Raw genomic sequence first — 12,971 nt, forward strand, 5'->3', positions numbered from 1 at the left:
GGCTGGATGCCAGAGTCAGTGCCTGCAGTGCTGCCTGGGAAGGCTACACCGCATACTAATATGGGTGTTTCAGTATGGGTCACTACCTGGTACCTCAGAACTGCTTGCGCTATTGCTCTGCAAATATAATCATTTCATATACCCCATATGAATGTTGCAACAATGAATCTTGAGTGAATTGGAAACTTCTAAAAGGGTGTACTATTTTTTTTCCTGACAGTGTAATTATGCAGAGGCTATTCATAGGATCTAGGCTCTCAGGTTTCATTGGGTATATGGTTGCAACTTGCTGAAAGATGATTCATTACTTACAATGCAACAGTCGTGAAGCTTAGGGAAAATGTGGTCACAACAGCAGTTTTAAGCTGAAATTAATTACAAATGTTCACAAAAACATATAAGTAACAAATTTCAGTGTGTTATGTGATCAAAAAACACACAGGATAAAATTAATCACATTATTTTATAAAAAAAAAAAGGATAAAGATTTACTTCTAATTCACAGTTTTCAGAAGGAAAAAAGATAGAATTAAGTCCACATACAGACCGCCAGTAAAATCAGAGGATATGCAAATACATCTACATATAAAGAAGAATATGACTAATTTACAGCATCCTGCTTTTATTCTCTTATTCACTGTTGCCATGATTAGTTCTTAGAATGACAATGTTGCAGGGAACAGCTGCAAATGAAGATGACTAAAAATACATGAAGAACTAGACATGACTAACTGCATCCTGAACTATTCATAAATTTATGAATTGAATGCACTAATTTGTTTTTCTCATCTTCAGTAGTAAAAGTGTATGACACACTCTGGAGCATGGCCTCACACATCCACATTCTTGTCAGGGAGAAAGTTTCAGCTGCAATTCTACATTCTTCCGACAGAGTTGTTGCAAATACCCCTTTGTCATCAGTCTATAAAACAAAAGCAAAAGCATCGTACCAGTTATACAAAGTGCTAAAGAAACTGACTGTACATGGAGTGGTATTGTAGACCACAATATTAATTTATTAATCATGCCCTTCTTCTTTACACAACTAAAGCATGCATGACTGTTCAGTCATTTTACTTATGTACTTGTTTATCTTTGGTCATAATTTTAAGGATATAATATGCATATTATCAGTATCAAGGGCATTACAGAAAAGAATAATGCCAATACTAATGAAAATATTTCTCAGCTGTGCAGTATGCAAGGTGGTGAATTGTGTGTGTTTTTCTGGTTGGGGAGGGGGGGGGGGGGCATGGGTGTGTTCAGCGAGAGATCATGTTCTGCATATGGAGGATTAGATTAGATTAGATTAGATTAATACTTGTTCCATAGATCATGAATACGACACTTCGTAATGATGTGGAACGTGTCAGGTTAATGAAAGACGTCTGTACAAGATATTACATTACACAAAATATTGCATGACACTAATGCTTAAGTTAGTTTTTTTCCCTCCCTTAATTTATATCTAAAAATTCAGCCAATGAGTAGAAGGAGTTGTCATCTAGAAATTCTTTTAATTTATTTTTAAATGTTGGTTGACTATCTGTCAGGCTTTTGATGCTGTTTGGTAGGTGACCAAAGACTTTTGTGGAAGCATAATTTACCCCCTTCTGTGCCAAAGTCAGATTTAATCGTACATAGTGAAGATCATCCTTTCTCCTGGTGTTATAGCTATGCACACTGCTATTACTTTTGAACTGGGCTGGATTATTAACAACAAATTTCATAAGTGAATATATATACTGTGTGGTTACTGTGAGGATCCCTAGATCCTTAAATAGATGTCTGCAGGATGACCATGGGTGGGCTCCAGCAATTATTCTGATTACACGTTTTTGAGCAATGAATACTTTTCTACTCAACGATGAATTACCCCAGAATAGGATACCATACGAAAGCAGTGAATGAAAGTAGGCATAGTAAGCTAATTTACTGAGATTCTTATCACCAAAATTTGCAATAACCCTAATAGCATACGTAGCCGAACTCAGACGTTTCAGCAGACCATCAATGTGTTGCTTCCAGTGTAACCTCTCATCAATGGACACACCTAAAAATTTTGAAAATTCTACCTTAGCTACAGACTTCTGTTCAGTCTATATTTGTTACTGGAGTTGTGCCATTTACTGTACGGAACTGTATATACTGTGTTTTATCAAAATTTAAAGAGAGTCCGTTTGCTGAGAACCACTTAATAATTTTGTGAAAAACATCATTTACAATTACATCACTTAGTTCTTGGTTTTGGATGTTATTACTATACTTGTATCATCAGCAAAAAGAACTAACTTTGCATCCTCATCAGTATGGAATGGTAAGTCATTAATGTATATCAAGAACAGTAAAGGACCTAAGACCGAACCTTGTGGGACCCCGTGCTTGATCGCCCCCCAGTTTGAGGAATCAGCTGTTGTATTAACATTACATGAACCACTTATTTCAACTCTCTGCATTCTTCCAGTTAAGTATGAATTAAACCAATTGTGCACTGCCCCCCCTCAAACCATAATGATTTAGCTTATCTAAAAGAATTCCATGATTTACACAGTCAAAGGCCTTTGAGAGATCACAAAAAATACCAATGGGTGATGTCCGGTTATTCATAGCATTTAATATTTGATCAGTGAAAGCGTATATAGCATTTTCTGTTGAAAAGCCTTTCTGAAAACCAAACTGACGTTTTGTTAGTACTTTATTTTTACATATTTGGGAGGCTACTCTTGAATACATTACTTTCTCAAAAATTTTTGATAGAGCTGTCAGAAGAGAGATTGGGCGATAGTTGTTGACATCCGACGTATCCCCCTTTTATGCAATGGTTTTACAATGGCATATTTCAGTCTATCGGGAAAAACACCCTGCTCCAAAGAGGTATTACATACGTGGCTGAGAATCCTACTTATCTGTGGGGAACAAGCTTTAAGTATCTTGCTGGAAATGCCATCAATTCCGTAAGAGCTTTTACTTTTCAGTGAGTTTATTATTTTACTGACTTCAGAGGGAGAGGTTCGTGGAAATACAGTTGTTTCAAACTGCACAGGTATGGCCTCTTCTATTAGAAGCCTTGCCTCTTCTAGTGAAGATCTAGATCCTACTTTCTCCACAACATTTAAAAAATGATTATTGAAAATATTTCCAATTTCAGATTGTTTGTTAGTACACTTGTCATTCAGTTTTATGGCACTAAAGTCTTCCTGTGCTCTTGGTTGCTCTGTTTCCCTTTCAATAATATTCCAAATTGCTTTAATTTTATTATCAGAGTTACTGATCTCAGACATGATACACATGCTTCTGGACTTTTTAATAACTTTTCTTAGTACCGCACAATAGTTTTTATAATATTGAACAATTTCGGGGTCAGTACTCCCTCTTGCTGTTAGATACAGTTCTCTTTTACGGTTGCAAGATATTCTTATTCCTTTAGTTAGCCAAGGTTTTTTATATGTTTTCTTGGAATTATGTTTCACTGTTTTCTTGGGAAAACAATTTTCAAATACCCTTAAAAATGTATCGTGAAATAAGTTATATTTCAAGTTTGCATCAGGTTCCGTATACACTTCATCCCAGTCTAGCTCCTTTAGTCTTTCCCTAAAGTTTGCAGTATTTATATTGTTAATTGAACGCACTGCTTTGAAATTCTGATTTGATATACTGCATGGAGCTATGCCATGTACTGTAACTAGCTGTGCACCATGATCTGAAAGACCATTCTCAACAGGATAAGCATTTATGTCCTTAAACTTATCTTGGTCTATAAAAAAGTTATCTATCAATGTCCTGCTGTTCTTTGTTATCCGAGTAGGAAAATCAATGACGGAGCTCAAATTGATAGAACTGAGTAATACTACAAGGTCATTCTTCCTATCACACTCTTTCAGGGAATCAACATTGAAATCCCCACAAATGATAATTTGCTTCCCCATGTCTGACAGATAGCACAACAAAGCATTCAAGTTTTCTAGGAATAGCTGGAAATTCCCTGAGGGGGACCTATACACTGTTACAATTATGAAAGTGCCATCTTTTAGTTTTAGTTCAGTGGCACATGCTTCCATATGTTGCTCTACACAAATTTTTTTTAGTTTCTAAATGTTCTGCGCTGTGGAAGCTTTTGACATATATGGCAACTCCTCCTCTCATCATTTTATCTCTACTTACATGTGCAGCTAATTTGTACCCATTGATGCTAACCTTTTGCATATCAGTGACAATGTGATCCTTAAAGGACATGGAAGAGAGAGTTATTGTAGGGCACAGCATTTCTGTGCTGGTTATGTGGCAAAATGTGCACAGTTAAAGAGTTTTTTTGGTTCCTTAGATTTTGAGTTTTCACAGTCATTTATTTAAGTAAAATAATTATTAGCAAGTGGAAGTCATTGAAAGTCATCACTCTTTTGATATAACAATGACATATGTCAGCAATCTGTTTACAAGGGACAAGAGGGACGATAGACGGAAGGACATAAGAGGAAAAAGGAGTGCAATACCTGTGGGTAGAATTTAGACCAGATGAATTTTGCTGGGGGACGGTATTGAAATTGAAGAAATGGTAGTGGTTTATTAGAACAGCTGTTGAAGTAGGTCATTCATGTAGGATGTGGAAAGACAGTTGATTATTTGTCAAACCCATATACTGCAGAGTGATGTATCAATGTGGCTTTCACACACAGCCCTGTCTTTGACAGAACAAGAAATACTTATGAATCGCTTTCAGTAAGAGTTTGTCATTACGTATACAAGACAAGTCTTGCACCTTCATCATTCACATATGAGTAGGATTTGGAGCAGGGAAGGACTAAAATATTGCACGAGTTGGGCGAACAACAGCATACTAGAAACAAAGTACTACTTTCGATGATGAAGGAAGGATGTTGGGTGGCTAAACTAAGTGCATTTATGTGATGGAGGTGGGAGGGGCAGCAAAATATAGGTAAACTGAAAATGAAAGATACAGAAAACTAAATGCGAGTGAAGAAATGAATAATTACTGTGAAGAAACACTGAGACCGAAGAAATTAACTTAATTTAAGGCCAGGTGGGTGGCAAGGATCAAGGACATGTTATAGCAGCAGTTCCCATCTGTGGAGATCTGAGCAACTGGTGTCTGGTGAAAGAATACAGAGGGCACATATGGTAAAACAGGCACTGATTTACGCAACTGTCATGTTGTAGAGCATGAGTGTTGGCATTACACACCTTCTGCTATGTCCATTCTCCCTAACAGATAACTCGGTGGCAGTCATGACAATGTAAAAGGTTGAAAAGTGTTTACATAATAGCCGGTATATGACATGTGCCAATTCACAGGTGGTTCTCCCTTTGACAGTATATGTTTTGCCAGTTACAGGGCTGATATTGATGGAGGTAGGAGGGTGCATAGAGCAAGTCTTACAGCAGGGACAATCACGGGGGTAGGAGCCATAGTGTAGGGAGATGAGTGCAGAAGGAGCTTACGGTCTGACAAGGATACTGCGGAGATTGGAAGGGCGATGAGTAGCTAACCTGGAGCCATAGTGTAGGGAGACGAGTGCAGAAGTAGCTTCCGGTCTGACAAGGATATTGCGGAGATTGGAAGGGCGATGAGTAGCTAACCTAGACATGGTGGGCAAAATCTAAGACAGAATGGATTTTAGGAAGTCATAGCCATGTTGAAAGTAGCTGATTAATACATTCAAGACCAGTGTAATACTGAGTGACAAGTGTTACACTTCTAAGTTGTGTTTTGGAGGGATCAGTACTAGGATTGGATGTGATGGCCCAAGAAATCTGCTTTCTAACTAGGCTGGCAAAGTAATTATGTCCTGTGACTGGTGTACTGCTGTAAAAGAGTCTGCATCTGAACAAATATGCTTGCCTCAAATGACAAGGCTGTGTGCGAGGGATCGTCTGATGTGGAAAGAAGAGCAACTGTCAAAAAGTGACTATGTTGTTTGTTAGTCAATTTAATGTCAACAGCAGTGTGTAGCTGACCTTCAGTGAGGACGAGACCAATGTCAAGGAAAGTGGCATGGAATTCAGAACAGGACCATGTAAAATTTATTGGGAGAATGTATTTACAAATTCCAAGAATCTATTTGCAGATTCCAAGAATTTTAACTGGGCAGCCTCACCATGAGTCCACACAGGGCAAAGATGTCATCAGTGTATCTAAATCAAAGCAGGGGCTGCAGGCTCGTGGATGCCAGGAAAGCCTCCTCCAAGCAAACCATGAAGAGCTTGGCATGGGAAGGAGCCTTCCTTGTTCCCATGACCATGCACCTGATCTGTCTTTCTGTCTGCCCCTCAAAGGCAAAGTAGTAGTTAGTATATAAAAAGTTGATTAAGACAAGCAGGAAGGATGTCACAGATTTGGAATCAGGTGGGCACTGACTCATGAAATGTTCAGCAGCAGACTGACCATGTGCATGGGAAAAGTTGGTACAGAGGGAGGTGGCATCAATGGTGACAAGCAAGGTATGTGATGGGAGTGGGACAGACACAGGTCTCATATTATCGAGGAAATGGTTGGTGTCTTTAATATAGGAGGGAAGTTTTTGTACTATAGCTTGCAGGTGTTGATTAGCCAAGTAGATATACGTTCGGTGGGTGCTTTGAAGCCAGCAACTACTGAACAGCCAGGGTGATTGGATCTGTGGACCTTAGAAAGAAAGTAAAAGGTGCATAGTTTAGCTGAGGTAAGAAGTTCCATAGATTGAAACATTAGTCCTTTTGAGGGGCCTGATGTTTTAGAGAGGGACTGTATCTCAGTTCAAATCACAGGGATGGGACCTTATGGCAGGTGCCATACATAGAAGTGTCAGACAGCTGACATATGCCTTCACTTACATACTCTCGTTGGTCAAGTATGGCAGTGGTAGATCCCTTATCCGCTGGAAGGATGATGACGAAGTAATCGGCTTTTAGGGAACAAAGAGCATGGAGTTTTGCACAGGACAGGCTAGACTCATGTTGTAGGGTTCTGAGGAAGGGTTCTAAAGCAAGCTGGATGTGAGGCATTATTGAAAACCTGGTAAGGGATGATTATGGGGTAGTGGTGGTGAATCAAGTTGGGATCATGGTCAGAGCCATCCAAGGCAGGTTTCAATGTCATGTCTCCTGGAATGTTTTTGGGATTGGGCTGCAAGATGATATTTCCAGTTGACATGTGAATGAAAGTAGATCCTCCACCAGGGCAACATATTAAATACTGGTTTAAAGCTGAAAGTGAGACCAAAGGATAATACAGATAATTAGGGAGGAGAGGTGCTGCTACTGATCTGTGCACGATGTTTAGGCAGTAATCCCTGTCTTGCAGATTACCCTATCTTCCATCTCTAAGTTCTCAGGTTTTCAAATCTCATGCACTGCAATCCCCAACAATCAGTATTTTGTTCTTATCCTGTCTGTTAAGTTTCCCCTGACCTGAGGTTCTGGACAACTTTTCTGAATGCTACCCCTCTTCCTAAACCTTGCCAGTTCTATTCCTTTGCCCCTCTTCCTTTCTCTTCATCCCTTCTGCCAGAAGAAGGAGCCACTGGCTCCGAAAGTTTGCAAACTATAATACCATCATGTGTGTGTTGTCCTGCCTTCTGTAGAGTTTTTATCTCTCCAATTACACTACCTTTTCAAAAACTGATTACTTCTGTTGACGAAAAAAAATTCAAAAAACCATTGGTTTAATAACTAGTGAAATTGTACTAAATATGTGCCTATGTGAAAAGCTTTGATTAGCTGTACATGAGTGATTACCTTTCTTTTGCATTGACTTCAAAATCTTCTGAAATGATGGCATTATGACAATTAAACTCTGAATCTACCTACAAGCATAGGGGATTATGACAACAATGATAATGATAATAATACTTCAATCATTATAATTAATTTTTATATGTAAATTAAGGGAAAAGCAATTACTTGCCTACAGCAGATCAATGCATGGAGCACAAAAAAACATAATAGAAAACAACATTGACGCTAGCTTTCCAGCACTAGCTCTTCTTGTAACAAAAGCACACACATTAATGGGACCAACTGCTGGAAAGCTAGTGTGAATTATGTTTTCTGTTAAGTGTTTCTATGCTCCACACATCAATCTGCTGTACATGAGTGGTAGCCTTTCCCTCGTTTTACATATTGCTAGAGACACGAATTTCTCAATTGTAATAAATTTTGTTACGTTTCATTATACCTACCGACAGAATGACTGGAATATTCTGTTCCAACAAGGGTCCCAAATGACTTTTCTCGTAACCTTCAATGGTTTTAGTTTTCAGGTTTGAAGTAAGACAAACTTCTGTGAAATAAGTAAAAGAGCTCCTAAGATACAGATGATTGATAATGAATACCTTAAATTTATACATGCACAATACATTCACAGTAAGCAAATAAGCATATCTGTCTCATTCATGTTTGTCTGAAGTATTTTATGACTTTTATTAATCTGAACATTTTCTTTCATGATTTCATACAAATTTCTTTCTACATTATTTATAACATTGTCTAGATATGATAACTGTTCTGTTGGCTTATTATTTACACATTAGCTAATGTGTTGTGTGATGGACATTTAATAAGTATGTGCATGTTGTCGATGCAAGCTCAATCATGGAGGAATAATAAGGGGAGTTGTCACAATGTCATAAACTAGAAGCCGACATCCGCCACGTTAATTTTGATAAAAAGTGCCAGCTTGCATCATTTACTGGTGTACTAGGCGTTCTGATTACAGAGTAAAGTGTAACAGAATCACATTTCATTCATAAGTGGAGTCATTCAAGCAATATTTTCTTTTATACTTATGAATTTTAGTTTTGCTGGATACTTTAGATATAGTGGTTTTATTTCTGTGATTTGACTTTAGATTTCCTATCAATACAACTCAGAGAGCACTCTGACTGAAATACTGTTATACAACTGCTATTGCTAACTGATAAAAGGAGAAAAATTAAGCTTTTCTCAACATGAATGGATGTGTGCCTTAGGGGAAACTCAAATGGAAAGTGCTATTCTGATGCTAATTCAAACTTCAACCAGTGTAAAGTGCACAAAACAGAAGCTTTGGATGGTTTTATGACAATCATCATCTGTAAGTATATTTAAGACTTTTTACTATTGGTATAGGACCATGGGTCACTAAATCATACACCTGGAACCATTAACAAGAAAAACTGGAGTGTTAGTCTGAACATGATATACAAGAGTAATCCTCGCAACTGACAATCTATATGGCAGTTTATGACCTCTTGCTTGCATAAATTTAGTGAATTTCTTTCTGTTATTTTACTTAATAATGTATTTCTTATTTATTGGTTTTATTACTGTCAGCTGTGTCAGCAAATTTTCCTTTTGTACAATGATAAGTCCCAGCCACTTTATGAAGAACTAATAATCTTATCTTTTTTTAGTATAATCAGGGATTACATTTTCAAACAATAGTTTCAGCAACTGTGGATTCCCTCCACTAGAGAACAATTTTGGCAATACAGGTATAACATCAATAATTATCACTGTATGTAGTGGACTAGAGCACCTGTTGGTGTAACTATATGATATTGTAGAAGCATTTTAAAACTTAATTAATCATAGTAGAGTAAAATGTATGGATAATAATGATATACCATGATATTTATTTTGAAGACTAAATGGTGTTTATTTGTAAAATGATCATGTGTATCATACAAGTTGCTTAATACCCAAATTTAATTAAGTTCTGTATGGGCAAGACTGCTGCCTTCAGTGTATAATTGTAGACGAAAGGACGGGTATTCCTTGTTTAGTCATGAGAAAGTGTGAATGCAATGAGATCTTTAGATGGAAAAAAACTGCATTGGACAGTGATTTGATTATTTGTTGCCACATGTCTGCAGGTGGGAAATTATATTTAAGTGCAGTATTTACTTTTAGGACACAATGTCAGTTACGAACTTACAAACTATGATCACTAGAAGACAAAATTACGTTTGAAGCAAGATATTTTCAAACTATGCCAGTGCCAGCATCAAAGTACTGCAGGTTGTGTGATGATGCAACTAGGCAGAGCTAAATATTTCTATCCAATAATCTATTTTGTGTATTGTGTTTTTCTTGTGGTCTGCTCTCCCAAATACTGAAATATAAATAATTATTATAATATTTTAAGTGTCCCTAAATGAATGAACAATGATGTTTTTGCATGTTCTGCTCTTAACTGTCTGGTACTAGTTATGCAGATTTACCGTGTACTTTATTTATGTGTGTTTATTTACTGGGTAAATTTTCTTAGGGACTGTAATAATTTACTTGAAAACCTCAATGTGATGGAGATCTATGAAGAAACAATATATCAAAAAGTTGATTGTCCTGTCGTGACACAGCTGGATGAAGGTAACCCATGATCTTTTATTATTATGAACATGAGAACTCTCATGTTGGATCATTACTCCAATTACAGAAGAGAAGTTGGATAAGTGAGGATTTCAAGACAGATCAGATCTCCTGGACACAAGTGCTGAGGAAGTGAGTGCAGAAAAAAATGTTAAACTGTTTGAGATTATTATTAAATACAAAGTGCTACATTAATATAACAAATAATGGAGATGCTACATCACAGACAGGCATCAGTTTTTAACAAAGGCCTTGTTGGTCAAAAGCTTATTTGTGACAGTCTTTATGTTGTGCCTATCTATGACTCAGCATATCTGCTATATAGTGAGTAGCAACTTTCCTTCCATAATATTGTTACATTCCATCCTGGATTCTGCATTGTTTGATTAATATAAAAAGAAATTTCCAGTAACAAGTGTTTAAAATGTTAATGAATTGTTTTTTTCCCTGTACTATTTTATCATATGTGATGGTATGCTTGTTTAGGGAATAAATACTCTCTTATTATTTTGATAATGGTATAATGTGCACGGATATGTTGAAATTATTAGTCTTGAGGGAAGGTTTACAAACAGGTACACATTTGATTACTCATTCTCTATAAAGGAAACTAAATTTTATAAGACATTTCTGAATTTAGAGTTGTAATTCTAAGTATCTCAGTGGAATGGATTCAGACATAATTGTGATACCGAGTACCCTAATCCACCAATCCATGAAGTAGCAATGTCACAGGGGAAGGGAGGGAAGAAGGAAGGAACATTCTGTTGATGATGAGGTTATTACAGACAGAGCACAAATTCAGATTAAGGAAGGATGAGCAGGGAACTCAGCTTTGCCCAACTCAAAGAAACCGTCTCCTGGTATTTGCCTGAAGAAATTTAAGAGAACAATGGAAAAACTAAAACTGGATGGTGGATGAGATATGAACTGAAACCAATCTGAATGCAAGTCCAATGTCTTACAGCTGTGGTACTTCACTCAGTGAAGTAGCGGAGGAGTCACTCATAGTGTTTACCTAGCTTAATCAGTTAGTGAAGTACACAATAGTTCTAGTAGACACTGGTAAGTTTGGCTCCAAAGGCTTCAGTTAAATAGTTCCTTTATTTCTTCAGGAATTTTCCCCTATTGCGAGATTCTTCTGCTCATATCACAATCACATGATTATTACCAGAACCACTTTAATTCTTTTATTCCTTCTCCTCTTTGTTCTTGATTTGTTATACTCCTAAAATTATGAACATGTTTAAGTGGTGAAAGAGCAGCATAACAGAAATATATTGCTTGTGATACTAGCCAAACTGCTCAAAGCACTCATACTTACCAACAGCGAGACCAGATTTGCTTAACATATTCCATAACTTCTCAGATCCACCAAAATTTGGATGAATGCATGTTCCATGGCCAATGCGATGTGGTTCAAATTTTAGAATTTTTTCAACTTCATCCACATTAGGTACCTTGCATAATAAATAAATACGTAAATGAAACAAGTAAAAAGCAGCTAATTCAGCAACAGCAGTAAAACATTCATAGTTCACATAAAGAAACTGTAATCAAAAACATGAGCAATTTTAATGTAAGTCATCATAAAGCCCGAATAGCTATATATTACATTTTCAGTGTGGTATCACAAACACAGTTTTATACGAAAGAATACATTGCCTATCTTCAAGTCAAATATTTATATCTGTAAATGAACATTTCTTTAGGATATTTCATTGCATCAATGCCTTGACTTTCAAATCATTTCACTGTGGCAACCAAGACACTTTTGAAACTTCCTGGCAGATTAAAACTGTGTGCCGGATCATGACTTGAACCTGGGCAAGTGCTCTGCTGACTGTGATATCCAAGCACAACTCATGACCTGTCCTCACAGCCTCTCTTTCAACAGTACATCACCTCCTACCTTTGGAACTTCACAGAAGTTCAGCTGTATACCTACTGGGACTAGCACTCCTGGAAAAATGGACATAGTGGAAACATGGCTTAGCCACTGCCTGCAGATTGTTTCCAGAATGAATATTCCCTTTGTAGCGGAGTGTGCACTGATTTGAAACGTTGCAGTAGATTAAAACTGTGTGCTGGACCAGGACTCGAAACTGGCATCTTTGCCTCTTGTGGGCAAGTGCAGCTACACATGCCTCGTAATGTCACATTTCTGATACTAGGAAGTTGCAACAGCGTTTTCACAGTTCTTGTAGTGACTCTGAAGGTGTAAGTGTTCAAGAAAATTAGATTTCTTCTGCATACTACTGTTGTGAAAAATATCTGCGCGGACTTCATCCATTGGAGATATGGAATATGCCATAAATTACAACCTTTGACACTAATAGCATTTTTGTTCTGCATGGTGTGAGGGCAAGTGTATTCCCTCTGGAGTTAGATAGTGTGTTGCTGACTTCCATGTTGCGCGAATGTGTTTCCATTGTACTTGTGATATTAATGAAGTACTTATACCTGTATCCTGCAGCATTAGGGTAACATTCAGTACACTTCCTGCATGGAAGACCTACAATGGTGACGCCAAAAAGTGCAGCTAATTTTGTCTCCAATTTAGAAGTGTACTACGCAACACAGCACTAATACCAGCAATGGAACATCTACAAGAACATAATGTTTTC

General features: G+C 37.3%; 1 protein-coding gene across 4 annotated transcripts in view; it reads right to left on the minus strand.

Annotated features, from left to right (window-relative positions):
- Positions 1-444: 444 nt before the first annotated feature.
- The window catches only part of LOC126272642 (adenosine deaminase-like protein), a 68,337-nt gene continuing 55,810 nt past the window's right edge, over positions 445-12,971 (minus strand). For all 4 annotated transcript variants that reach the window (XM_049975631.1, XM_049975633.1, XM_049975632.1 and 1 more), the window contains 3 exons: positions 11,669-11,804; positions 8,175-8,275; positions 445-922 (listed from right to left, as the gene is read on the minus strand). In XM_049975631.1, the coding sequence (XP_049831588.1) occupies positions 728-922; positions 8,175-8,275; positions 11,669-11,804 (432 nt within the window). In that variant the 3' untranslated portion in view covers positions 445-727. The remainder of the gene's footprint in view (positions 923-8,174; positions 8,276-11,668; positions 11,805-12,971) is intronic.

The sequence above is a fragment of the Schistocerca gregaria genome, chromosome 5 (genome assembly GCF_023897955.1).
Source record: "Schistocerca gregaria isolate iqSchGreg1 chromosome 5, iqSchGreg1.2, whole genome shotgun sequence".
NCBI classification, from domain to species: Eukaryota; Metazoa; Arthropoda; class Insecta; order Orthoptera; family Acrididae; genus Schistocerca; species Schistocerca gregaria.